At 47.9% G+C, this 27,822-nt stretch overlaps 3 protein-coding genes across 3 annotated transcripts in view; all 3 read right to left on the bottom strand.

Annotated features, from left to right (window-relative positions):
• LOC136528897 (pentatricopeptide repeat-containing protein At5g16420, mitochondrial-like) overlaps positions 1-14,094 on the bottom strand; it is a 29,386-nt gene extending 15,292 nt beyond the window's left edge. The window contains exon 1 of the mRNA XM_066521892.1: positions 12,308-14,094. Coding sequence (XP_066377989.1) covers positions 12,413-14,047 — 1,635 coding nt within the window. The 5' untranslated portion in view covers positions 14,048-14,094 and the 3' untranslated portion in view covers positions 12,308-12,412. The remainder of the gene's footprint in view (positions 1-12,307) is intronic.
• A 3,009-nt stretch (positions 14,095-17,103) lies between these two features.
• LOC136525304 (FCS-Like Zinc finger 3-like) lies at positions 17,104-17,971 on the bottom strand. Its single transcript, XM_066518308.1, has 2 exons — positions 17,778-17,971; positions 17,104-17,618 (listed from the first exon to the last, which is right to left on the bottom strand). Exons 1-2 carry the CDS (start codon positions 17,933-17,935, stop codon positions 17,411-17,413), a joined length of 366 nt encoding a protein of 121 aa, XP_066374405.1. The 5' UTR covers positions 17,936-17,971; the 3' UTR covers positions 17,104-17,410.
• A 7,600-nt stretch (positions 17,972-25,571) lies between these two features.
• LOC136529679 (cytosolic calcium-binding protein 2-like) lies at positions 25,572-26,431 on the bottom strand. The gene is made up of 2 exons (XM_066522755.1): positions 26,233-26,431; positions 25,572-26,123 (listed from the first exon to the last, which is right to left on the bottom strand). The coding sequence occupies exons 1-2, from the start codon at positions 26,338-26,340 to the stop codon at positions 25,788-25,790; spliced, it is 444 nt and encodes a 147-aa protein (XP_066378852.1). The 5' UTR covers positions 26,341-26,431; the 3' UTR covers positions 25,572-25,787.
• Between the last annotated feature and the right edge of the window lie 1,391 nt (positions 26,432-27,822).

The following is a 27,822-nucleotide window of genomic DNA, read 5'->3' as shown; positions in this document are numbered from 1 at the left end:
ATCTGCGTCGGAACTCCCGGCGTACGCCGGGACTTCCGGCGATCGGGACTTCCGACGAATGTCGGGACTTCCGACGCAGGGAAATAGAAAAACACCTTAACCTACACTCGCTCTACCATGTGGGGCAAAAATTTGATGGACACTCATATTTTCACAGGTGACTAAATTTCATTCATCCAATACAAGACAATAGTCACTCATGAAAATTACAAACTAGTTTTTGAAAGTGGCACACAATGTTTTCACAATTCTTTTCTCCTAACTAGATCAAACAAAATGTGTGTGCAAGGGATCAAGCCACGTTACGAGAATCAATGATATTTAGTTCACTCCTCAAAGCATAAAATCTTGACTCATCTAGGGGCTTTGTGAAGATATCGGCTAATTGTTTTTCGGTGCTCACATGATGAATGGCGATATCTCCTTTGGCTTCGTGGTCTCTCAAAAAATGATGCCGAATGTCTATGTGCTTTGTTCGATAGTGGTTTATGGGGTTGTTTGCCAACTTAATGGCACTCTCGTTGTCACACATAAGTGGGATCTTGGTTAACTCACATCCAAAGTCCTTTAGTATTTGCTTCATCCAAAGTAGTTGGGCACAACAAGCGCCGACCGCCACATACTCGGCTTTGGCGGTGGATAAAGCAACAGAATTTTGCTTCTTAGAGCTCCAAGACACCAAGGAATGACCAATAAATTGGCAAGTTCCGGTAGTACTCTTTCGGGTTACTTTGCAATCGGCATAATCCGAATTGGAATAGCCAAGTAACTCAAAAGTGGAGCCCTTAGGATACCACAAGCCAAGATTAGGAGTGTGCACTAAATACCGAAAAATTCTCTTAACGGCCATCAAATGACATTCTTTCGGATTAGCTTGAAATCTTGCACACATGCACACGCTAAGCATAATATCGGGCCTAGATGCACAAAGGTAAATGAGTGATCCAATCATGGAGCGATATACCTTTTGATCGACGTCCTTTCCTCCTTGATCAAGATCAAGATGTCCATTGATTGGCATGGGTGTCTTGATGGACTTGGCCTTGTCCAAGTTAAACTTGTTCAATATGTCATTGGTGTACTTGGTTTGATTTATGAACGTGCCATCCTTGAGTTGCTTGATTTGGAATCCAAGAAAGAACTTCAACTCTCCCATCATGGACATCTCGAACCTATTTGCCATAATTCTACTAAATTCCTCACAAAAAGCCACATTAGTACTACCAAATATTATGTCATCGATATATATTTGGCAAACAAAGATATCATTATTGACTTTGCGAGTAAACAAAGTAGCATCGGCCTTTCCTATCTCAAAACCTTGTTTGAGTAGGAAATCCTTTAAACAATCATACCAAGCTCTAGGGGCTTGTTTGAGCCCATAGAGCGCCTTGTCGAGCTTGTAGACGTGGTTTGGATACTTGGGGTCTTTAAACCCCGGTGGTTGCTCTACATACACCAACTCGGATAGGGGGCCATTGAGAAATGCACTCTTCACGTCCATTTGATATAACTTGAAATCATAATGGGCGGCATAGGCAAGTAGAATATAAATTGATTCTAGCCTAGCCACCGGTGCATAGGTCTCTTCAAAATCCAAGCCTTCAATTTGAGTGAATCCTTGAGCCACCAACCTTGCATTGTTCCTTGTTACCACGCCATGCTCGTCTTGCATGTTGCAGAAAACCCACTTGATTCCAATCATATTTTGCTTGGGTCTTTCCACCAAGGACCAGACTTCATTCTGAGTGAAGTTATTCAACTCCTCTTTCATGGCATCATCCAATCCGGATCATCAAGTGCCTCTTCCACCCTACGAGGTTCCAAAGGAGAAACAAACGAGTAATATTCACAAAAACTTGCTAAACAGGAACGTGTAGTTACCCCTCGTCGAATGCTCCCCAATATGTTATCAACGGGATGATCCCGTTGAATGGATTGATGCACTCTAGGATGCGGCACTTGAGTTGATCTTTGGATAGGGCCATCATCATCATCATCATGATCATGATCGATTGGAAGATCACAATCATGAGCTTGTGGAGGGTTGACCTCACTACTTCCTCCATTGTTGACACCATCTTCATGAGAATGACCTTGTGCTTCTTTTCATCTCCCATCTTGACTATCTCTTGTTGCGGAAGCTTCACCATGTTCATTTGATGAGACATGATGAATGATTGGATCAAGATCATCATGCACAACATGGTCTTCATCTTCGTCTTCAACGGGCTTTACTTCACCAATAGCAAGCTTCTTGATTGCTTCATGTGGGGCTTCCTCATTACTTACATTCTCAACATTAACTTGCTCTTTTTGAGAGCCGTCGGTTTCATCAAAAGTCACGTCTACCGCAATTTCAATCAAACCGGTGGTTTTATTGAAAACACGATATCCATGTTCGTTAGTACCATAACCAAGCATGAAACCTTCATCAACCTTTGGTGCAAACTTAGAACTTTTGGATTTCTTGTTAAGTATGAAACACTTGGATCCAAAAACTCTAAAGTAGTGCACCTTAGGCTTTTTACCGGTTAGAAGTTCGTAGGCGGTCTTTTCTCTTATCTTGTGAAGATATAAGCGGTTGATGGCGTGACATGCCGTGTTAACCGCTTCCGCCCAATAGTTGGTTGGAGTCTTGTACTCATCCAACATTGCTCTTGCGGCTTCTATGAGCGTTCGGTTCTTCCTCTCCACAACACCATTTTGTTGTGGAGTGTATGGAACCGAAAACTTATGCTTGATTCCTTCTTCATCAAGAAACTCTTCAATGTTGGTGTTCTTGAACTCCATCCCGTTGTCACTTCTAACTCTTTTGATTTTGACATCAAACTCATTTTGGGCCCTTTTCGCAAACTTCTTGAAGATTCCTTGGACTTCACTCTTTTCACGCAAAAAGAATACCTAAGTGAAACAAGAATAATCATCAACAATTATAAAGCCATATTTGTTACCACCAATGCTTATATAAGCGACGGGTCCAAATATGTCTATGTGAAGCAACTCCAATGGCCTTTCGGTTGTCACAACATTCTTGACGGGATGTTTAGCTCCAACTTGTTTTCCCGCTTGGCATGCACTATAAATCCTATCTTTCTCAAAAGAAACATTTGTTAGTCCAAGGATATGTTCGCCTTTTTGAAGTTTGGCCAGGTTCCTCATCCCAACATGGGCAAGTCGGCGATGCCATAACCAACCCATGCTAGATTTTGCCATTAAACAAGTCTCGGGATTTACTCTATTTGATGTGAAATCAACTGGATAGAGTTTCCCCTTTAAATGACCCGTAAATGCAATAGAGGAATCCTCCCTTCTATAGACTTCCATACCCTTATCCATAAAGAGACAATTGTAACACATCTCACAAAGTTGTGAAACGGACAACAAATTGTATCTCAACGAATTCACAAGTAAGACATTAGAAATGGAATTATCATTTGATATTGCAATTTTACCCAAACCGAGTACTTCACCTTTTCCATTGTCACCAAACACAATATTTCCACTTTGATCATGACTCGGTTGGAATGATGTGAACATGTCCTTCTTTCCGGTCATATGATTGGTGCATCCACTATCCAACACCCAACTTGTTCCACCGGAGGAATATTCCTACAAAAACGAATTAAGCTTTTGTTTTAGGTACCCAAAAAAAATTTGGGTCCTAGGGGGTTAGTCATATAAAACTTGGGCACCCAAACACTCCTCATAATTTCCTTTCTCTTTTGGGCGCCAACTTACTTAACCACAATCTTGCCATCCTTGCCCCAACAACACATATAGTCACTAGCATAGCACCGTGGAAGTGGTGCTTGTGGCTTGAGGACATCGGATTGCTTTGTCTTGATTGTCTTGGTATTTGTAGGTTAGATCTTTGGAATGTATACCTTGTTGTTGGCCTTGCATATAAGCTCATCAAGAGCAACACCCTTGTTGAACTTCACACAAGGCACACCATTTATTATATTCCTTCCATTTGCCTTTCCATCATACCTATTATAGCCAATGCCTTCCTTGATTGATGGGTGCCTTGATGACTTGTATATAGTCTTGTTAGATTGCTTTTGACACTTACACCCATTCTTTAATATCATTGCCAACCTATGAATCTCCTTGTTTTTCTTCTCTAACTCAACAAGGTTAGTTGCATATGCATTTACATCAATTTTATAGCATCTTTTACAACCATCACTAGTGGAGACATTAGAGACTTCGGTTGCCTTAGGAGAAGTTGAAGTGCTAGCCCAAAGAGTACTATAGTTTAGCTCAAGATTTTGATATTTTTCTTTCAAGCTTGTGAGGCTTTCTTGAGCTATACTCTTTTCATTCTTAAGGCTAGCTATTTGATCATTAACCGAGGAATGTTCCTTAGTCAATTTCCCAATTGAGTCATTGGCTAAAGATAATTCAATGGTTAACTTCTCAACCTTCATCTTTTCCTCGGCGATAGATGCTTCAAGTGCAAGGTTTTTCTCTCTCTTGAGTAATTATATCTCCTTGCAACTCTAAGCATCTATCCCTCTTCTCTAGTTTCTTCATTAGCATTTTTAGTTTAGTGAAGGCCTTTTTACCAAATTTCTTTATCATGGTTGCTTCAATTTCTTCTATGTTATCATCACAACTATCATACTCATCACTAGAAGAAACGGGTGTAGTATGTACCTTCTCCCCTTTTGCCATGAGACAAGTTGGGGTGTAGTAGTCATTGTCGATGAGGTTGGAGAAGAGCCTCGGTGTTGAAGATAGGTTGGAGAAGAGCTTTGGTGATGAAGTTAAGTCGGGGAAGATCATGGTCGGTGAAGAAGAGTGGTGGATGGCGATGTTTGCGGCTCCCTTCTTCTTCTTCTCATCATCACTTGAGTTACTATCACTTGACTCCCATTCTTCTCCAAGATGAGCTTCACCTCTCTTCTTGCCTTTGTTCTTCTTATCTTCATCCTTGTCATGCTTGTGCTTCTTTTTCTCATTAGGACAATCGGCTATGAAGTGACCAACTTGACCACATCTATAGCAAAATCTCTTTTTGAACCTTCTCTTACCATCACCATAGGTCTTGTGGTTGCTTTTCTTCTTCATAAACTTTCTAAGGTTTCTAATCACAAATGCAACCTCCGCATCGGAATCTTCTTCTCCACTAGAGGAATCATCCTTCACTTTCTTTTTCTTTTCTTGACTTGAAACTTGACCTTCATGTTGTTGAGTTGCTTTAAGGGCGGCACTCTTGTTGAATCCCATTGCATTAGGATTTTGATTGTGAGCATTGATTGCATCTTCATCTAGACACTCATGATGCTTGAGCTTTGAAAGAACTTCTTGAGGTGTCATCTCATCATAACCGGGCCTTTCCATGATCACGGACGCTAGCATATTGTTCTTGGCTCCATAGGTTCTCAACATCTTTCTAGCAACTTTGTTGTCATCCCATTCGTTGCTACCAAGAGCTCTTATGCGGTTGACCAATGCTATAAGCCTATCAAACATGGATTGAGTTGTCTCATTTTACAAGAATACAAATCTTTCCAATTCACCATGAAGTAACTCTATATTGCCTTTTCTCACACTTTTATCTCCTTCAAATGATACTTTCAAAGTATCCCAAATTTGCTTTGCACTTTCCATTCCATTCACTTTTCTAAACTCATCCGGAGCTAGGCTTGACACAAGCAATGCTACGGCTTGTGCATTTTGATGGAGGTTGTGCACTTCTTTCGGAGTTATCTCTCTATCTTCATCGGTAGGAATCATTACACCAACATCCACAACTTCCCAAAGTCTTGCGGCTATTAGATGCATCTTCATCTTGTAAGACCAATCGGTGTATCTTGTTCCATCAAAGTGAGGTGGCTTGCCGATATTGACGGACGGAGTATGTAGTGTTGAACCTTTCATGATTTGTCCATAGTCAAAACTCATGTGTGAATATATTCCTTTTCCATGAGCATGCTCACCGGCTCCAATATCACTAGCGGCATCTTTGTTTGCTTCATTCTTGTCACTAATATCATGCTTGCCACTTATTGCATCATCAACCTTCTTGCTTAATTCTTCCTTCAACTTGCTCATCTCATCTTGCATCTTTTTCATTTCATCTTGAAAGAGCTTGACTTGAGTACTCATCAACTCTTCAGCTATTTTCTTGGCCATTTCGACGATAACGGCTTGCATATTGTCGGTCTCCGACATTGTTTCTTCTCATGTGGTGAAACGCAAAGAGAAGACCTTGCTCTGATACCAATTGAAAGGATCTAACAATGCCTAGAGCAGGGTGAATAGGCATATCTAAAAATTTACTGTAAATGCTAAGTTCAATTCTGTCAGCCACTGTCGGAAGTCCCGACGTTTGGGCCGGAACTCCCGACGTTGTCAGAAGTTCCGACGCAAACGTCAGCAGTCCCGACGCCTAAGTGAACTACAAAAGCAGTGCCAAATTTAACTTTACGGATAAATAATCTTACAACCTCACTTCCTAGTGGTTTGGTGAAGATGATGGGTCACTCCCTTGACGCCTTAATGCCTCCAATCCGTAGATCGAGTCTAAACCCTAAAATGGAGATTTTGGAGACAAAGAGACAAATACATACAAGTAATCTCAAGCAATCACAACAACAACAACAAGCACGCGGGACACAAGAATTTATCCCGAGGTTCGGCAACCCCACAAAATAGCTCCTATGTCCTCGTTGTTGAGGTGACCACTAAGGTCGGAGTCTTTTCCACCTCATTGCCTCTCTCAAAGCGACCACAAAGGTCACTTGAGCTTTCCACTAAGAAATCAAAGGGTGATACAAACTTCCCAAGGCTCTTCCACAAGATGGAAGCTCTTAGGCAACGTCTAGCCGGCTAGGGGCAAAGCCCCAAGAGTAATAGACGCAAAGACAACCGGCTTGACGAAGAAATCAAGTGCTCAAGCTTTCCAAAGTGATGCTCTCACTTAAATCACTCTCCTTTCACTCAAAAACTAAGGGAATCGAAGATTGGAGCAAATGGGGAAGGAGATGGGTGATTTGGTTTCTTGGGAGCTGTTCAGCACGAAATGAGTCAACTGTGAAATGAGTCTGTAACGGTTAGAAGAGAAGAGAGAAGTATTTATACTCCAAGTGAAAACCCAACCGTTCAGATCTACGTCGAAACCGGGACTTCCGACAGCAACAGAAAACACTGTACACAACGGGTCAGAAGTCCACGGGTGAAAGTCAGTGTCGGAACTCTCGGCAAACGTCGGGACTTCCGACGGTCGGAACTCCCGACGTACGTCGGAACTTCCGACGAGCTCAGTTAAACAAGCAGCCAGCACCGCTGAAGCCGGGACTCCCGGCTTGGGTCAGGTCAGTGTCGGAACTCCCGGCGAACGTCGGGACTTCCGACGGTCGGAACTCCCGATGAACGTCGGGACTTTCGACGAGCACAGACAGCGAGCAGTCAGAAGCACAGGTGCCGGGACTCCTAGCTTATGTCGGGACTTCTGACTGTCGGGAGTTCCGACATACGTCGGGACTTCCGACATCAAAAGTCACAGAAAAATATTCTAAGTGCTCGTGAAGTGCTAGAGTGACTCTCTTTTGATTTTATTTAAATGCTTGAGCACTCTATCTTCCTCAGACCAACTAAACTTGCATCCCTCTTTATAGTGCGGCGAATCCTAAACTCAAAAACAAAATTAAAACCTTTGTAGATCGTTTTGAGTTCGTCCGCCTTTACAACTTCAAGAATTGAGGGATACCATTTCATCTTTATATACTCTTTGAATCTTTCATGGGACTAATAGCTGCAACATATCTCATTAAGATCACATTAGTCCCTAATTTGGATGTCATCAATACACCAAAACCCACATAGGGGGCAAATGCACTTTCAGCCCTCCTTCGCCTGCTCTCCCGTGGATGTAGCCATCGGTTGCATCTCCCTAGTCGACGCCGTGGCCACCCCAACACCACTCACGCTCACCATTGGCGCGGCGCCAGCCTCCTCCTGGTGCGTTTGCCAGAGGAGGCTCTTTTTTAGAGCAAGCCGTAGGAGACTCCCACGTCCTCTGACGCTGCAAGGGACATGACGGTCAGTTCGCGACAAAAATTTGTTAAGATGAAAGGACGAAGAAACTCTTGACTCACCCTGACGCCATCATGCGAGGATGTTTTGGGGCCGGCTTGGCCGACCTCGGCTGCTCCTCGTCGGCACATTGCTGCTTCGAGCCCTCCCTAGGCACGGAGGGCTCGGATGAATCAGAATGGCCGCCTCTAGAGGCGTCGCCGAGGGCTCGGACGGAGCGGGGCGACCAATTTTTGCTGGCTTCGGGGCCGCTGTCGAAGGCCCAAACGAGGCGAGGCGGCCTGATTCCTCCGGTTCCGAGGCCATCGTCGAAGGACCTGACGGGGCGGGCGTTTTGATTCCACCAACTCTGGGGGCGCGTCCTCCCCCCTGCCCCATGGCATGCCGCAGGAAGGGCCCCGCCTGCGGCGAAGGCGGGTCCTCGTCCCCGGCGTCCAGATCATCCCACAGGATGGGCGACATGGAGCCATCATCCTCCTCCTCCTCTTCTTCCTCCTCCTCTTCGTCCGACGAACCTTGACGCCGCTTCCCTCGCTGCTTCGACTGTCATTTCCTCTCCTCGTCGTCCTTCTTCCTTTGTTCTTCCACGGCACGGTTCGCCGCCCTCACGAATGCGTGCTCTGGTAGCGGCGCGACAGAGTCCCGGAAGACTAACCCTGCCGGCAGCTCGATGAAGCCCGCGTCCGGCCACATCACGGGATGCCCCGGGATCAGGAACACGGCGTCGGCCTCCCCCGTGGCCTCCTTCATGCGCTGCGCAACCTTGCTGTCGCGGAGCAGCCCTTGGGCGAGCATCGTCCCGACGAGCTACGCGCCAGGCATCATCCCATACAGCGGGAGGACGCGCGACATCAACGGCGCCACCCTCCTCACGTGATACCCCCCGATGACGCCGACCCCACAGAGGCCGTGGGTCTTCAGGAAGGCGATGGCCTCAAGGAGGTCGCGCATCCTCTTCTTCTCCTTGACAGGTTGCCCCCACGGCCATGACGGCGATACCTCTTCGACCAGGCGCCCTGAGAAGACCGACAAGGGAGCGGCAGGGTCATCCTTCAGGTAGAATCAATGCGAGTGCCAACCCTTGTTGGATCTGGAGAGCTGGCAGGGCATGTACTCGGCCGCCCGCTGCTCTTGGAGGTGGATGCCCACGCATCCCATCGGCACCGGGGTCTCCCGACCTCTCTCCTTGATCAAGGAGATGGAGAAGAAATATCTCCACAGCTCGAAGTAGGGTTCAATCCCTAGGTACCCCTCGCACATCGCAAGGCCGCGATGTGCTGGATCCCGTTGGGGTTCAAGTGTTGTAGCTCGATCTGATAGTGGTGTAGCAGACCCTGAAAGAACGAGTGGGGGGAACCGCGAGTCTGTGCTCGTGGAAGGGCACGAAGGAGACGACGTAGCCGTCGAGCGACGCCGACGCATCCTCACGGCCGGGCACGAGCCACTCCGCTGCATCGGTCCTCATGCGGAGAAGACCACGCTTGACGATACCCTCCATGTGCGCATGGGTAACATCGGAGCGGTACCATGAATCCATGGAGAATGGAGGCGGCTGCGGAGAAGCAAAGGCAGCGGTGGAGAAGCGGAAGCTACAGATCTAGGGCTCTGGCGGTGGATTAACAAGCACGACAGATCCGAACGGTGACGACAGAGAAACAGAGAAGGTAAGGCTATGGTTTTGGTGTGCAGAAACATGATCGGGGAGGCCGCTATTTATAGGACGGAGCGGGGCAAGAAGGTGAACCGTTCGCCTAGATTCACGCGCCAGCTGCGTCGCGTCACGTCACCTCCCTCCGAAGATCGTGCGCACGCTATCTCTGGTCGTGCCCTCAAAGGACATGCCGGATGATGGTTCGCCCGGTCGATGCGCCAAGAACCGTCACAGGTAAGGAGTGATACAAAGCTGAAATGCTCCTACGGCCCATTCAGGCCCCGGAGTTCGAAGGCTGGCCCTCCGACGGATTCACAGCCACTCCAGGGTGCCTTTAGAGTGAGGGGTGGAAAGGGATGGGCCCACTAGCGGGAAGCCGGGGCCCCACTCGGACTAGCCCGTTAACAACTCACCGAGCACCATGTTTCGTCCATCGAGGAAAATGTGGCACGGCTCAGCCCCTCTGTTTTATCGAAAAAAACACTTGAGGGATGACGATCACAAAGATGAGCTGACCCTCGACCGGACCCCTGCTACGCGCAGGGGCTCGAGGGAACAATCTTTATGATCTCCCGAATCCTACGGTTACATGCCCCCTAGAAGACCGACCGCGACAAAAGGGAATCACCATCCTACCAGGACACGTCGCGGGCTACAAAAAGAAGGCCAAAGCCCTCAAAGTCCTCCCGTCCGGAAAAGCCTCCAAAGGAGTATTCTACTCCTCCGCAGGCTCGGGGGCTACTGTCGGGTATCAATATTAGGGATACCCAAAGCAAGGAAGTTAGCGCCCGCGCTGACTTCCCCGGATGGCTCGAGACGTATTAAAAGGTCTCGCTCAACCCTTTGGGGTGCGGGCTGCGTCTCGCCCGACCTCAAGGACGCGAGTTCCGTCTCGCCCGACCCCTTGGGTGCGGGCTCTGTCTCGCCCGACCCCAAGGATGCGGGCTCCGTCTCGCCCGACCCCAAGGGCGCGGGCTCCGTCTCGCCTGACCTCAAGGACACGGGTTCCGTCTCACTCGGCCCCTTGGGTACTGGCTTCGTCTCGTCCGATGGGGACCCATACCACCACCAACCACTCCAGGTCCGAGCGTATGGGCCTGTGTCAAACATCTGACACCAGGGAAGAGGCTGGCACACCTCGATGTAACCCGTGGCCATGACAGGCCATACCTAGCGATTCACATCAAGAACAGCGTCGGACGTGCTGGTACTGTTCTGCCTAATCATCGTACGGATGCTGACAGGCGTGTCAGTTCACCACGACGTCCACCAGGACGGAGTGGAACACCATGACCGGCAGATGACGCCTACGCATAGCGCCAGTGACGAACAGGGCCGCGACATGGATCCGTCCCTATTGACATCTACAGGATCGACGGGACCCCCATGAAGGAGAAGAAGGACCTGACGATCCTGGAAGCCTTCTCTCTCTCGTTCTTCTCCTTTTTCTCCTCTGTAACCCGCGCTTTCCCTTCGCCTATAAAAGAGGAAGCAGGGCGCCCCTACCAGGGATCTGGACAGAGGATCAAAAACACAAGAGCACGACACGAGTATACGGCTGAGCAGCAATCGAGCTCTCAGCACCCGTTCACTCCTTCCACCAGAGACTTGAGATCCTTTCCCTCTCTCGCCTGTTTGTAACCCCTACTGCAAACCAAGTGCCGGTAACACGAGCAGCAGCGAACTGGACGTAGGGACGTTCCGCCCAAACCAGTATAAACCCTTGTGTCCTCCGAGCACACCATCCGAGCCAGACGCGCAAATACAAATTTACTCGTCGGTGATCCGAAAACACCGACACCATGATAGAACGAAACATATAGATATAATTTATTCATAAAAAATAAACAAACAAAGATGCATCTTTTAGGCTAGTAACCATTGACAATAACATATTCTTTTTTTTGTGTGTGTGTGCGTGCACGCGCTATGTTGTATGGAGCAGAATGTTGGCCTACAAAGATTCAACATGTTCAACAACTAAGTGTTGCAGAAATGTGTATGTTGCGATGGATTTGCGGTCACACAAGAATGGACCGAGTTCGGAACGATGATATATGTGATCGCCTAGAGGTAGCAACAATTGAAGAAAAGCTTATCCAACATCGGTTGAGGTGGTTTGACCATATTCAAAGGAGACCTCCAGAGGTACCAGTGCATTGTGGAGTCCTAAGCCAAGTTAATAATATAAGGAGAGGTAGAGGAATACCGAAATTAACATGGGGAAAGGCAATAAAAAGAGATTTAAAAGCTTAGGATATACCTAGAGATATATGTTTGAACAGGAGTACTTGGAAAGCAGCTATTGAAGTGCCTGAACCGTGACTTGGGTCTCTTGATGGGTTTTAACTCTAGCCTACCCCAACTTGCTTGAGAGTGAAAGGCTATGTTATTGTTGTTGTTGTTGTGTGCGCGCTACAGAACTTGTCTAATCTCATGGTCATGGAAACACAACAACTAACCTGATTAATTTTCTGAAGATGCCCAATAACATAAACAAAGAAAGATGTGTCTTTAGACTAGTAAGCATTATCAATTACAGATCCTTTTTTTTTGTGAGCCTATTTGCTACATAACCTGTATGATGTCATGGGAACACAACACACTAACCTGATTAATTTTCTGAAGAAGCCCAATGACGTAAGTTTCATAAGAAAAAGTCTCAGAACAAAATTTGAAGTTCCAAGCTTCCAGTTATAATCTGATTCTTTGCGGCTACATATTCAGCACCAAATCGAGATGCTTTTTCCAAGTTTCATTTGTATCTACCACTTTCCTCATAAATATTTCCCACGATTGACCATCCAAGAAATCTGGACCACATAAAGCTGCATCTTCAACGATAGTGAAAGCAGTATCATCATGACTTGGCTCAGAAAGGCTATCAACCAATGCTTGGTAAAGAGATTTGCTCGGAGTGCACCCTTTGGCCATCATCTCCTTAAATAGTGCATATCCTTCATTTGACTTGCCTATTTTGCAGAAACCCTTGATCAAGGCCTCATAAGTCATTGCATTTGGTTCATACCGCCGTTCAACCATGTCATCCCACACCCTACCAGCCTCCTGTAACTCTCCATTCTCACATAATCCTACAATAAGCGAGTTATACGTCAGCAAGCTTGGCACGAACCCCCTCTCGAGCTCATCAAACAGCTTCCTCGCCTCCTGAATCATTCCATTCTTGCATAACCAGTAGATCAATGTGCTCACGACAGTGTTATCTGGTGGGACGTTCTTCCTCACCATCTGTCTCCATATCTCATTCGCCTCTCCTGCCTTTCCATCCTGGCATAGCACATCAACCACCTTAGCACACAGTGGTGTGTCCGGTACGTATCCTGCCCCTAGCATCTCCCTCGTCAAATCACGCGCCTCTGTGGATTTTCCCTCCTTGCAGCACGCTTTGATCACCACAGAGTATGTAACCTCATTTGGCTGCACCCCAACGGCTTCCATCTCATCCATGATCCTCGCTGCATCTTGCAGCTTCCCACGCTGGCAGTACCCATCTATGAGCACCGTGTACATCGTAGCATCCGGCCTACGCCCGCTGGCAATAATATCATCAAAGAGCTGCTGTGCACCCTCGAGATCCCCTTTTGCGCAGTAGGCAGTGAGAACAGTAGTGTACGTGACGACATCCGGAACGATCCCCCACCCAGTCATTTCGTCGAGCACCTTTAGCGCGACGTCGAGGTCACCGACGCCAACGAGCCCCTTGAGCAGGATGTTGCAGGAGACGAGGTTAGGCGTGATGTACAGCTTGGTTGGCGCGGCGCGAAAGAGCGCGGCGGCGAGGCGGAGGCGGCGCGCGGAGACGAGTGAGTGGAGGAGAGCGTTGAAGGAGCGGGTGGAGGGGCGGGAGTTGAAGGACGGTAGGGAGAGGAAGAGGCGGAGGGACGGGAGCGGGCGGAGCGTGCGGAGGAGCGGCAGGAACGGTCGGTCGGAGAAGACCGGGAGGCGGGACGCGCGGAGCAGGGAGAGGACAGGGGGCAGGTGGCGGGCCGCGGCGCCGGCGCCGGCGTCGGCGTGGGAGAGGCGGGAGAGCGCCGCGGCGAAGACGGGGAGCGAGGGCGGCAGCGGAGGCGCGGCGTGGAAGAGCGCGTGGCGGAGGGCGAGGACCGCGTGCTCGGGCGTGGCCGCGCGGAGGAGGAGACGGGAGAGCGACCGCGCCGTGAGGCGGCGCGGCCAGGGCTGGACCGGCGGCGTAACGTTGTAGCCGGACTCCGGCAGGGATGCCGGGAGCGGGGCCAGGTGCGCGAGCGGCACGGTGGTCCGCGTGGCCGGATCCGTGGAGAAGGCGCGGGCGCCGGGGCTCCACTGGCGCGTGCTGCCCGCCATGAGCATGGCGTCGGCGCTGCCCGGGACGCGTCGCAGTGGCGAGGTGAACACGACGCAAGCGCTGGCAGATATTTTAGTTCCTTTGTTGATCCGTTTCTCTACTGAGCGCTCTGGACTGTTTCTTACGTAGGCCGTTTTGATTTCTTCAACATCATTGCCATAATGTTTCTTCGTGTCCATATTCAATTCTGCTATTGAAGTTTTACTAAGCACGTTTTGAAATGTTACTCAGAACATTTTGTACATGACTGCTATCGAACTAATTCATTGATGACACTATTAAATAAGAATAAGATGAATAAAGAAAGTAAATAAGAATAAGATGCATAAAGAAAGTATAGAACAGAATGCAGATAAGTTACTGAACAATTAACCTTGCTGCATATTAACAACTTTAAAACTTGTTCACTTGATTCTGCATATATGTATTGTTGCGCCGATTAGCTTTATTTGGAGCTTGCTGGACCAACGAATCAGTTGCCTATTTCTGCATGTTGATGAGTCTTCTACTAATTGAATAGACGATCCAATCGTCCAATGATAATAGACGATCAGCGTTTTCTCGGGGTCAGGCTGGCATAGTGCCTGGCCTAAAATCTGGACGTGCCTGGGCAACACTATAGGGTAGGGTGTCAACCCATGCACTACCTGATGTATCGGGCTAGGGCCAGAACTAGCACTAAGGTCATAGGGCAGAGCTTTGCTAGTGTTGGTCTTTTTAGGGTCAGGCCTCATATTGCCCATTAGGCCCAGCCCATCTGGCCATCTATAGGTCGGAGGAGTGTGTATCAAGCTGCTAGGCACAAGGATCTAGCCCACCAAACCAATTTATCCATGTACTATGGAAAGTCTTTCTACGACTTGGGGGGAGTCCCAAGAAAATAGAACATGGTCTGCATTACTGCTATACATGCAAACGAAAAAAACCGCATTAAGGGTGTGTTTAGTTCGGGCGGTGAAAATTTTTGGGTGTCACATCGAATGTGTCGGAAGGATGTCGGGAAGAATTTTTGGATACTAATAAAAAAACAAATTACAGAACCCATCAGGAAACTGCGAGACGAATCTAATGATACTAATTAATCGGTCATTAGCACATGTGAGTTACTGTAGCACTTAAGGCTTTTCATAGACTAATTAGGTTTAAAAGATTCGTCTCGCGATTTTGCCGAGAATTGTGTAATTAGTTTTTTTTCGTCTACATTTAGTACTCCGTCCAAACATGCTCTTTTACTGTATGAGACAAAAAAAAAATGAAAACTAAACACGCCCTAACTGCTGATGTAAACCATGCAGATGAACGAATACATACAGCCTTCGTTTAAAACCCACCACTGTGGAGGGGGAAGGCAGGTGGTGCGCCTGACTCTTGCTGGCATGGAGTACGGCAGTAGCTAGGCATAGCGCTGCAGAACTCTACAGCGACTTTCTTTGCGGGACAGATTTTGAACTCTCCGTCGTCTCCGACGACCTTCTCCGTCGAAACAAGGGAAAGATGGGTAATGAGATGGGGGAGAAAATGGTGATTCTGGCATTACGAAAACTGGGCTTCGCAATTTTGTCATCCCGCAAATGGGATTCGCCCATTTGGCATTCTCAAACGATACACACCCACAAATATGCCCTGTGGAGGATTTATCGTCAAATTAATTTTTTTTTACCATGGCAAACTTGCCTACCCGTTTTGCCCCTCCCTGATGCATCACGGAGGCCTTCTCTTCATTCACGGGAGACTCACGGTCGTTCCGCACGGGATACAGACGCCGCCGCCGATCCCCGCCGCCGGCAATGCCGTCCAGCTGGAGGATGTCAACATCCGAGGTCTGCTTCTTGTTCTTGACCCTGACAAAGTTCTTGAGGTGCTTTGAATGGAATTGAATCCATGGTTCAGAGGTTGTGACATCCGTATGGAATCCATGGTTTGTGGCTGTAGCAGATACTCCTACCAAGATGATGAACAGTAACAGCCTTGCCATGAGTGCGCCTGCAGCAGCTGCTGCTGCTGTGTGTGCAGCCGATGCAGGAGGCGAGCACGAGGAGCAGCAGGGAGAAGAGGACGGGGACGGGGGTGGCAGTCCCAAGCAAGCAGTCAACCCTGGGGAAGAGGAGAAGACGGAATCTGGCCCTGCCAAGTGGATACAGAGAAAGGGCAGCTGTTGGGATGAACGACGAATTAGACGAAGCCTCACCCATATCTGGCGTCGGGGCAGCGGCGGCGTCCTGGCGCGGACGCGGCGGCGGCCTAGCGCGGAGGCCGTGGCTGGGAAGGAAAGGGCCGAGGAGGTGGGCTGCTGTCGGCCGTCGGCGGCATCGGCGGCGGTGGAGCAGTTCCCTCTATTCGTCTTCGTCTCGTCTCTCTCCCGTTCTCTCCGTGCTCTCTCTCTCGTGAAGATACGGTGAATGAAAAGGAACGAAGGGATAAGGCTCAGGGGCAAAACGGGAAGAAAAAGATGCCGCAGCAAAAAAAATTAATTTGACAACAAATCCTCCACAGGGCATATTTGCGGGTGTGTATCGTTTGAGAATGGCAAACGGGCGAATCCCATTTGCTGGATGGTAAAATTGCGAAGCCCCATTTTCGTAATAGCAGAATCACCATTTTCTCTGAGATGGGAGAGGAAGGATGCACGAAGGAGGGCGTGAGCCACACGATCTTCTTTTGACGATGCCACCATCAATAGTCATGGTGGCGACGGCGGCCACACGAGGTCGACGTGAGAGTTAGAGTTGCATATGCAATATTGATTATGAAGACATATTTCGGTTTAGCAAAACTAATTTAATGTTATATATATAGGTGTTGGTGTATTTTTCTATAAATTTTATAAAATAAGATAAATAAATTTGATTTAAGACAAAAAAAAATAGAACAACCTGCAGGAACGAGCGAGTACGTGCATGGCTTGCTACTGGACTACCTAGCGATCAGTAATCGCTGAAACCGGAAAAAAATTGGGCGCAGACCTGAAACCTGTCCATCTTACGTGACCATCCTTGCAGTTCATGCGTTGAGAAGCAAGAAACAGTACATGTACGTAGAGAAAAAGAGGTGGTTTATCTACTCTTGTCAACCTTTCTCAGGGAGATCTAGCTAGAAACAGTACTTGTGGCAAAGCATCATGCCACAAGTCTAATCTCATAAACCTGTCCCCGATCCAACATGCACGTATACACACCATGCGCCATGCATATGCGTCTTCTCTGACGGACCGCAGCAGGTGGCCTGCACAAAACCAAAACCACCCAAGATGGCAAAAATATGTACACAGCTGACCCTGGGACGCGCCGCATCTTCGTTCCTCCATCAGCTCCGATCCAGCATGACTCGGCGACCGAGCTATAGCTAGCTCCGTCCCTGCCGCCACGCCGTCAGAAAAACCCCTCGCCCACAGCGATATTCCGGCTCCCAGTAGCGGCGGCCTTGTTGGCGGTGCACGCGGAGGCCGACGACGACGTTGACGCCGGCAAGGAGGTGGTGCGGCGCAGCAGGCGGTGGCGGCGCCTGGCGGCCTTGAGCGCGGCGTCCATGCCCCTCTGCTCCTGCCTGCAGTCGTCGCTGCAGAACGCCGCGTCGCCCCTGCATGCATGCGGATCGGAATTGAAGCACAAGCACGAGCACGAGCTGATGGATCGACTGACCAAAGACTAACATGCAGGCATGCATGATCCCGTGCGTGCAGGTGCAGAGACGACAGAGACGACGACGATCGAGCGCATCGATCATGCGTACACGTACTTGTACATGAAGATGTGTCGGTCCGAGGCGATGTCCCGCTTGCACAGGAAGCATGCGTCGAGGAAGTGGCGGTTGTCGCCGCACCCATCTCCGCCGGCGTTCCCCTCGCCGACGGCGAGGAAGAACCGGGACGCCACCTTCAGGTACCTAGCCTCCATATCTACGTACTGTCCGTCCCAGCTGTGTGATAGATAGATATATAGATAGATACTCCCTTTGTTCAGCTACAGCCGCTGGGGCGGGGGTGCCGGAGCAGAAGGAGATGGTGTGGCTGCTTTATACGCGTCCTCCATGGGTTCCATGCATCAGCGGGCTGGCTGGTGGGTGTGCCGCGCCTCGCCACATGCAACTTGCGCGTTCCGGCGGGCGTCGGCTGGCAGCCGTGGCTTTGGCACAATCTGACGGCCGCGTCTCCCACTGCTTTGTGACTTTGTTGCAATTGGGTTATCAGTTCGGCCAGACAAAGACAGCTGATGCCGTGCATGCACCGGGGACACATGTGCTGCATCCTCTACGGGACCTCTAGGGCGCGGCACACGGAACCCGCGGCGGGCTGCGCGTGCTATCGTGTCGGGCTCGCAAGTTGCAGGTTGCGCGTGCAGTGGATTACTGGTCAGTTCCTGCACATCACTCGAGTTCGACTACTCCAGTAGCACTGTAGCAAGCAACGCTGACGCTGCGGCAAGCCGGCCGGTTCATCTCATACTAGTATCATTAGATTAATAGTAAAATTTATTTTCATAATAAATAAATATATTAGGGAATATAGGTGTTAATAATATTTTTTTTATAAATCTAGTTAAACAGGATTGATCATCAGTAGGTCCAATATTTGGCAAAATCCGCCCCCAAGCGCCAAAGGTACAAGTACGACAACACCAAATTGCGCAAGCAGTGAGAAATTTGTGAAGTCCGGTCAAATGAAACATTGACCAAGGAGGCAGATATTTCTGAAGTCCAACAACCTTATTCAGAGTAAGTTGCACATCATCATGTCGCACAAGTTGATGCCAAACAAGCACTGAACCCACGACAAACCAGGGGCCAAAAGGCCAAAGCCCGTTGTTCTCCCGCGCAGGTTGCAGAAAGAACACAAACCAGAGTCAATTTATTATTGTTGTACCGAGCAAGTTTTGCTCAGGAAAGTGAAAGCAAGTAGAGGGATTCCATCCTAGACAGGGACTTGTTCTGATAGGGAGGCAGGAATCTTGTAAATTTGAAAAGCTATTGCTCCGTTGATATAGAACAAGCTAATGCTTCCCCTCTAGCTTCGGCCCATCGCGGCTCTGTCCTGCTGCCTAAGCCTCTCGCCTTCGCGGCACAGATAGTCATTGAATTTCTCCTGCCAACATGCATGTTAAACAACACATCAGAATAAAGTAAGTCTTGATTCCTTGAGAAGAACAATGCATATCAAGAATTATCTATTCTACAACGCATCTACAGAGTAGCTTACTTCAGCTTGGACAAGTTGGTAGCCATGAGAAACAGTCCAAGGTACTAAATACTAACATACTGACTGAATTAGAATACCAACAACAATATAACAAAAAAAAAATCAAAGTAATAAACAAGTGGAGTGTGTAGCGAGCAACCTAACCTGTTACCCAAGTATTGGATGATCTCATGCATGACGCATCAAGAGATCTGCCAATTCGTATTTGTAGGGAGAAAACTCTAAAATTGGTTATTTAAATCTAAGTCAGTTTTATCCTGCCTATCAACTATCACAACCCCATTCCGCTGAATACAAATAACATCAAATTTCTTCAGCAAATTATGTACAGGGAACATTTAGAATAGTGATTGAGGATGCCTAATCTAGTATGCAGTTCATGATTTCTTAACCATCGTTCTGCACAAATTGGTGACCACTGCAATTGAGAACATGTTGATCAGCTGTTGTGCTACTACAGAAAAGCAAACCAAACCTTTTCCATTCAAAATAAAGACACTAGGGAAATTTGGAAGCCTAAAGAATATTACATAGTACCCTGTTTTGCCAAAATAATATCCATGCAAGGATTATTTCTACTCTGCAGGTATTTATTCCCAGAAAATGAAGCTGGACGAATCAAAGTCCACTATTAAAGCAGGTATTTGTTCGGCTGGTATTAAAGCCGGCTGAAGCTGTTTTGTTGTGAGAGAAAAATACTATAGATTCTAGTTGATAAGCCGGCTGATAAGTTCAAGCGAACAGGCCCAGTTTGGCGAGTGCATGGCTGCAAGCGTACAATGAAAGAATGGCACCAGAGTGTAAACTGACCAATATAGATGAACTGTAATGCATTAACATATCTATAATCATTATTGCCACTTATTTTTCAAACACTTCAGTATGTAGAGCATTGCCCAACACCAAAAGAATCACTGAACATGGTCAGATTGTAATCATCAACTGTACAAGCCACACTACAACCCCAAAAAAAAAAGGATAAATCATGACAAAAAAGGCTATATGTGTTAGAACAGGCACTCACATTCAAATCCACATTCCGCTGAATAACAATGACATACGTTTTTTCAGCAAAGAATGCATAAGTACCCAGCATAGCAGGGAACCCCATGCATTGCATTGATTCTGAGAGAAATTTCACAGGAAGCCTAGCTATTGGGCATGGCTGCGGCTAAGGCACTAGAGGAGTTGTTGTCTAGGGCATCTGTATAGGCAGCTTCAGGTCATTTTTTTTTCTCTTCTGAATGTAACAGAGAACCAACCAGGAACGCCTTGTACTGGGAACTAATTTCTCTTTCTTAATAAGATGCACTGCTCCAGCATATTTGTGAGAAAAAGCATAACAGGGAACAAATAGATTGTAGTGATTTAGCCATTTAGTATGCCTAATCTAGTATGCAGTTTATGATTTCTAAATGCATCGCAGTTCTTCGCAAATTGGTGATCAGCTGTTAAGGCAAACTGAACCAGGAAGAGACTATTGAAATTTGGAAGCCTAAAAAACTATTATGTAATGAGCAGCCAGTTTGCCAAATCTCTATCTCTACTACTTAAAAGTTACGCAAAATTCCTATCCTCGCTTCTCCCGTTCCGCTTGCCGGGCCTAAATGCCATCTCCGCTAGGCTCCCAGACCCACTCCCACCCAACTGATTTATCCACAACTCTGCTACACATCCACCTGTGCTCCACACCCATGCCTCCGCTCCAAATACCGCCGACACCCGTGGCACCAAGCGCCGCCCGCCTGTGTTCCATACCCCACGCCTCTGCTCCACAGCCCGCCGCCGCCCTTCGCTCCGATTTCCTCTTTACTACATCCGACCAATCTGCTTGTGCGCCATCCTCTTCTCTACCTCATCCTCCGCATCGATACCCACACAAGTTGCTGTGTTCCCCATTGTCGTACAGAGGCGTCCTGTACGTCATCCTGCACTATCTCACCCATGCCATCCTCGCCGCCATCAAAGAGGATGCCATCACTCCTGTCAGCTATAACTGTAACCTTTTGGAGAGACAATGAGATGATGATGATGATCTGAAGATCGATTAATCGGTAAATTCTGGAATGCCATTTTGTTTGCAAGCAAAGGAATCTGTTAAATGAAAGAAATGATGTATTGTACTATACTCAGGTTCATTTAATCAATTGCTTTAGCTTGTGGGATGACTTTCCGTGAGTAAAATTGATTCAGAAGAACCTACTTTTCCTGACTCTAGGAAAACCTTCTTCAGAATATGATAAGTTAGCCAACATGAGTTTTGTGTAATTTGCAAGGAAAAGGAATGGCTACTTAAGTTACAGAATAATTTGCAACGAAAAGGAATGGCTGGTTTATTTGTCATGATTCCAACATGAGTTTTAAATAATTTCGTGTACCTGGACAATAGCTCGGTAGCATGTAATGGTAATGTCACAGACATGTGCAGGGTTAATTTGGATTTCTAGAAGGACAAGTGTACTCATATCTCGTTTATTTAGTTTGTTCAAGCAAATTTAACCTTATCTGAAGTGTATATGCACTCTGTTCGAAATGCATATCTACAATTAACTCTTTATTTTCCAGTTTTTGCTGCTACATTTTGGTGTCAGAGAACTAAATAAGTTGTCAGCTGTGGAGTCAGCAAAAAAAGCATGGTACTGGGAAGCGGTAACAAATAAAATTGCATCAGCTAATGTCTTTGGAACTACAAACAGATTGTTCATCGGCACGAAATTAAGCGCCTTCTGTCTTATATAAGACATGATTGTTCATTGGCGGCAAATTAAATGCCTTCTGTCGTAACCAGTTGCTCTTGATAAGAAGAAACAAAAGCGCTCAAAATGAGACAAGACAAAAAAAAAACACTCAGAGCAGAGTGGGATATAGACTAGGAAAATTGCGTATAAGAAGGTCCTGAAACCATAATTAAGGTACTGGATGCTTATATACAAACTTTTGGTGCCTAATAATTTTTGTATTACCCGTAATGTTGTCATGAATCTAAAAAATATTTCTATTCACACAGGAAATTGCATCGTGCTGCTATTGGGCTCAGTGTTGTAATTATCTATTCGAATCTGTTCTGTGGTCAATACAATGGTCCATGTGTATTTTTACTTTTAAAAAAAATATATATATAAATGATCAATGCAGGTGCATCTATGGATATCAAAGATGGCGTTGTTCATAGCAACGAGCCCGTAGCATGTAGCAATGCGCAGGCATTTAACTAGTAAGCACATGAGGATTTTTTCTACTCTGCAGCTATTTACTTCCAGAAAATGAAATTAGAGGTACTGAACTCCCATTAACTAATCAAACAAGTGCATGGCTGCAGGCATACAGTGAAAGAACAACACCTGAGTTTAAAATGAATATAGGTGAATAGCAATTTGTAATATATGCATAGTCACTCTTGGTACTTATTTTTCAAATGCTTCATTGCATAGAGCATCGCCCAACCTACCACCAAATCACAAAACAAAAATCAGAGTGCAACCCAATCATCAGCATCAACTGTACGAGCCACACCATAATCTAATCCTGCACACTGAAATCCTTAAAATTATCCGGTGTCTTATTAGGCTGCCAAATCCCCTATTGGCTACCCAGTAACAAAAAATCCACTACAGTTTTGACCTGACCCGCATGGCTGTGGCAACCCAAAATTACATAGCATCTGGCTGAAATCAAGGCTTGCTAGTCCTTGATAGACCTAAGCTAACCATAGAAATATGCCCAAATCTAGGGTTCGTAATGATCGCGGGCGGCAGGCCAATCCCCCACGGATGCATCAACCAGATCCACGCTTCATACCACTAATCTACTGACGGAGCAGCCGAAACAAATAAACACCGTGCACGGACGGCACAGACGCGGAGACGGAATCGGGCAAATACGCGCTCCAGGGAGGGGATCGAGGGTAGTACCTTGCCGCCGAAAAGGAAAATCCCGGCGAGGCCCGCGGTGGCGACGCCGCCCCAGATGACGACCGTCGACGAGAGCAGCGACCAGTTGCGGTAGATCATCTTCGTCCTCCTCGGGTTCCTCTCTCTCCCGTCCCTTGGGACTCGCTAGTCGCTGCGGCGCGTGCGTGGAGGTGCGGCGGCCCTCCTAGATGGAGCTGGACGGATGGACGGAGAAGAGACACAGGTGAACCAAGGAAAAGGGCCCCCTTTTTTTTTTTTGAGAAACAGGAAAAGGGTATTTTCTTTAGCAAAAAAAAAGGCCCTTATGGCCCTGTAGTTGTAGCGGGCGGCTGCTGCTAGGCCGTATGGTATGGCCCAAAGTTATGCATGGCCAAATGGGTGCACCCTTATTTGCTTCGCCAAGACTAGGGTCCGGTCCTATGCCTGTATTCGGACGCGGCTCTCGTTCGACGCAACCTCCACGTCCCTCACGTAGGCTGCACAAACAAAACATGAGAGCACCCGCCCGCCGCGCCCACGTCACCACGCGCCTACGCCCCTGCTCCCAAACCGCGACGTACGCAGCCCCTCTGCTCAGCGCCCATCTCGCTTCGGACGTAGCATCCGTCCGTACGGAGCTCCCTCGCTTGCGCTCGACGCACGTAGCTCCCTCATCCCATGCCCATCACCCATCCCTCATTCATATGGATGCTCTACTGGCTCTAGGAGAGACGATGCAACAGAAGGTGCGACGAGGAGAGATGCAACATTCAGTCTACTTTTGAAACATCCAAATATAATAGTTGCAACGTACGTCTAAAGGTAGTTGAAATACTTGAAACATGCTTATGAAACACTTGAAAAACACACCCTAAAACGTACTTGAAAACCATTGCAACCTACAAGGAACATCTGAACAAAACACATGCAATATATGTGTGAAACACATGCAACATCCAAATAAACACAATTGCAACATGCTTGAAAACACAGATTAAACATACATTTGAAACATCTGAAACACTCGAAATATACTATTGCAACATGCCTCTGAAAATAATTGCAACATATGCAATATGTGCAACATCCCCGATCTACTTTTGCAACATCTATAAGATTCAACTGCAACATACCTCTGAAACGTCTGAAACAATTGAAACATACAATTGCACCATAGAGCGGAAAGAGAGCCTGGCGTAGGGAGTGCCATGGCGGCCGAATCTGCGGGCATTGGGGGCTCCCGATGCCAGAGCAGGGCCGTCGCCGGGGTCGTGCCCGTCCTCGCACCGGAGTTGAGGCTGGGGGTGGCCAGCCGGAGAAGAGGAAGGGGGTCGCCAGGGGTGGCCACGTGGATCAGAGCTCGTGCTCGCGCCGGGGCCGCCGCCGCGCCGGAGCAGGAGGAGGGAGAGGGATGCAGCGGGGCGCACGGCTCGTGCGACGTGCATGGGGGCGGGACGGGGGCGCGGCTCGGCAGAGGAGCGTTGCGGCATGGCTGCGGTGGGTGCGGAGATGCTGCGGTGGGGGAAGGGGCGCGGGAGGAATGAGCGGGTGCGGAAATGAGCGGACAGAGACGTCCATCCATCCAAACGTCTGGTATGTATCATTATGGTATTTGCTTGGGCTTGCACATGGCAGTAAGTACGCCGCTGGCTGCGCACGGATGGGAAAAGGATAGGATTTCGTGTAGCTGGGCTGCCATGGAAGGCTGCTAGCTGTTGGGCCTTATGGTTATGCGTGTTGGGCTTGTCCTAAATTTGTTTTTTAATATCAAACATGGGACTTTTTCGGCTAAATATGGGCTCCCTAAAGATAGGTGGGATGGATCCTCTTCCGTTTTTGAAAGCAAATCCTAAGTGGGATGGACCCTCTTCCATTTTTGAAAGTAAATCCTCTGTAGTACTGCAGAGGGACCATGGTCCATTGCCAGCCACTGCAGTCCCCTTGCACTACTGCAAAGAGGACTCATCTCCTGTTTTTGTCCTGGTCCTGGCCACCCTCATCTTGGCTCCCGTCCTATTTTTTTTGGAATTACAGAAATAATGGGCGGGTGAAATATGCAAACAGGTTGTGTTCCGCTTTCTTACTCTATTTACAAGCACCAAGCCTAGGGATGATGTATGCCTGCATTAGGTGGAATCATGTCATGGTTGTTAAAATCTCGATTCTGCTATCTGAGTTTACTTCTCGACATGAACAAAGTTAGAGAGTTTAATTCTACTATGCTAGTTGACAAAATCTATGTTTATATTACTATTATTATGTCTAAGATTAGTGATTCTAATTTATATAAAGATCTCCGATTTGACTTATAATCTAACCTTGAGTAGAACCAAACTAGCTACGAATTGTTCATTCTAATGTGCATTCAAAGACGTCGCATTGAGAAGTAGGGTAGATATCAATAGCATAATAGGAATGCTGGTTGATGAATAATAATCCATGGCAAAAGATTAGTAAGGAGACGGCGTTCAATAAGCCCAAGAATATTGTTTTATCAGAACCCCGTGGAGGAAAAATGGGAGACATCAAAGGTTTGTTACATGGTGGCTGAGTTTCTCTCCGGACCTATACATGTATGCCAACTCTAGAGAATTCAAGTGGTCCCTTGCTCACACCACTAATCATCAGGCATCAGCCAATTGACATGCATGCATGGACAGTTGATCAGCTTTGTGTTGGCTTCTTCTCGTCCTCCTCCTCCTCCTCCTCAGCGTCCTTCTTCACCTCCGTCGTGGGCTCAGCCGTCACCTCACCGGTGGCGATCTTTTCCTCTGCAGGGGCTGATGGCTTCTCCTCCTCGACGACGGTCTTCACCACGGCTTCTTCTTCCTCCTCCTCCTTGTTCTCGGGCTCGACGACGACCGCCTCCTCCAGAGTGCTCACCTCATCAGCCTGCTGCTCGGGCTCGGCGGTGGCTGGCGGCTTTTGTTCCGCCACCGTTGCCGGCTCCTCCTCCTTGTCCTCCTCCACCACCTTCTCAACTACCTGTTCAGCCGCAACCTGTGCATGGATGGCACACACATTATTAAGATTTAATCCACATCAAGAGAAAACAAAAATGTATATATAACTAGTTCATGCATGATCGAATGTGTTGTCATCACATCACCTCAGTGGGGACGGTAGTGGTCTCGGGTGCAACCTTGGGTGTGGAGATGTTGGCCTCAGCTGGGGCCTGCCCCTCAAACGTCTTGGGCTTGGTTGCGCAGGCACCCATGGTTGCTGTGGCGGTTGCGGCGGCTGGGTTATTGGCCGGTGGAGGAGGCGATCGAGCAGGTGTTTGAATGTGTGGAGGTGGCTCGGCAATGGGGGAGATGGTCTGCATTTATAAGAGGATATGTAGAGTGGTTAAATTTAGACAAAGATGTTAGCAATGGTTTGGAGGGTTTACAGGAACCAACCATGCAGATCTGGCAAATAATGCATGAATGCACAACCTAGTTCCATATATAGAACACCAAAGATATATGCGGTTCCCTGTCTTTCCATTTGTTGATGTGAAGAAGAATACGGAGAGCGACATATACACGTATCCAAAAAATCATATCCATAGCGGGTGTCACAGCATCCTTTAGAGATAGTATAATAAGCCATGTCAGCTTGGCTAATAGTGAAGACAACTCGGCAAAGTCTTAGGTGGAGGAGAAAGAATGGGATGGTCGATGCATGAGGCAGGCCTGCGGACGACAATCGAGGGAAAGAGAGAGTATACAAATGAGTTATTTTCATAATTTTGTGAAGAGCCTTGCTTATTGCATGAATTGTCTATAAAAATAGTTAGCTATTAGACAAGTTTATTGGGCTTGCTCTTATCTGTTGCGTCTATTTCGCATTAAGATCCATGCGCGAGTTGCTTCAACTATTTTTTTGGTAGTTGACTGCCTAGCATACCTCACAGCTCCATAGGGCCTCGTCTTCTCCTGCTGCCTGTGGCAGAATAATTGTGGGACCCACTCTCATGGGCAATAGGTGCTCATGCTCAGGGGCGGATATGGGCCTAGGGCCACTAGGGCCGTGGCCCTAGACGTGGCCCAAAAGCCCCACTTAGCACCCTTCAAGTCTCAGGGCTCAATCGAGGTGGCCGAAACTTTGTCCCAGTAATTCTTCGTGCCCCAGCCCAGCAACAACCTGCCCTGTCTTCTCTTTTAGTTGCGCTCGTTCCAATCGAGAACCCCAGCACAGAATCACGTAGCGTCCGCCGCTAGCGCTGGCCAAATCGAACGCCAGTGTTCCGCTAGCCAAAATCGAGCGGCGGAACACGGCCACATCAGGGGCTCAGCGACCATGGTCAGCGGTGCTGCTACTTCAAGGAGACCAGGCAGTCGGTGGCGCGCTGCCATATCGAGGAGCTGGCGTTGGTAAGGGTCCGCGGCGGTGGTATGGTGCAGGGACGGGTCAGGCGGTCAGCCGCAGACGGCCAAGGGCCAGCAACTCTTACATTGCTGTCTGCTGCAGGCTGCAACAAAGGCAAAACCGCACAGCACAAGCTGACCAACAGCTTTTGGCCTCCTGCACTGCAGACCAATAGCACACCGCCGCGGCCGGCCAGAGCAAGCTAGCATTAGCAGTCAGCACATCGTTCACTTGTTCCTAATTTCCAAATATGCAATGTTAAATGTTTCATGTCCAACTTTGTTTTCAGTTGTTTCTGGCCTAAGTAGCACGCTGTTGTTGATCCAGATACAGGAGGCGAGGATAA

The sequence above is a fragment of the Miscanthus floridulus genome, chromosome 19, assembly GCF_019320115.1.
Source record: "Miscanthus floridulus cultivar M001 chromosome 19, ASM1932011v1, whole genome shotgun sequence".
Taxonomy (NCBI): Eukaryota; Viridiplantae; Streptophyta; class Magnoliopsida; order Poales; family Poaceae; genus Miscanthus; species Miscanthus floridulus.
This window is presented reverse-complemented; position numbering and strand designations above follow the sequence as displayed.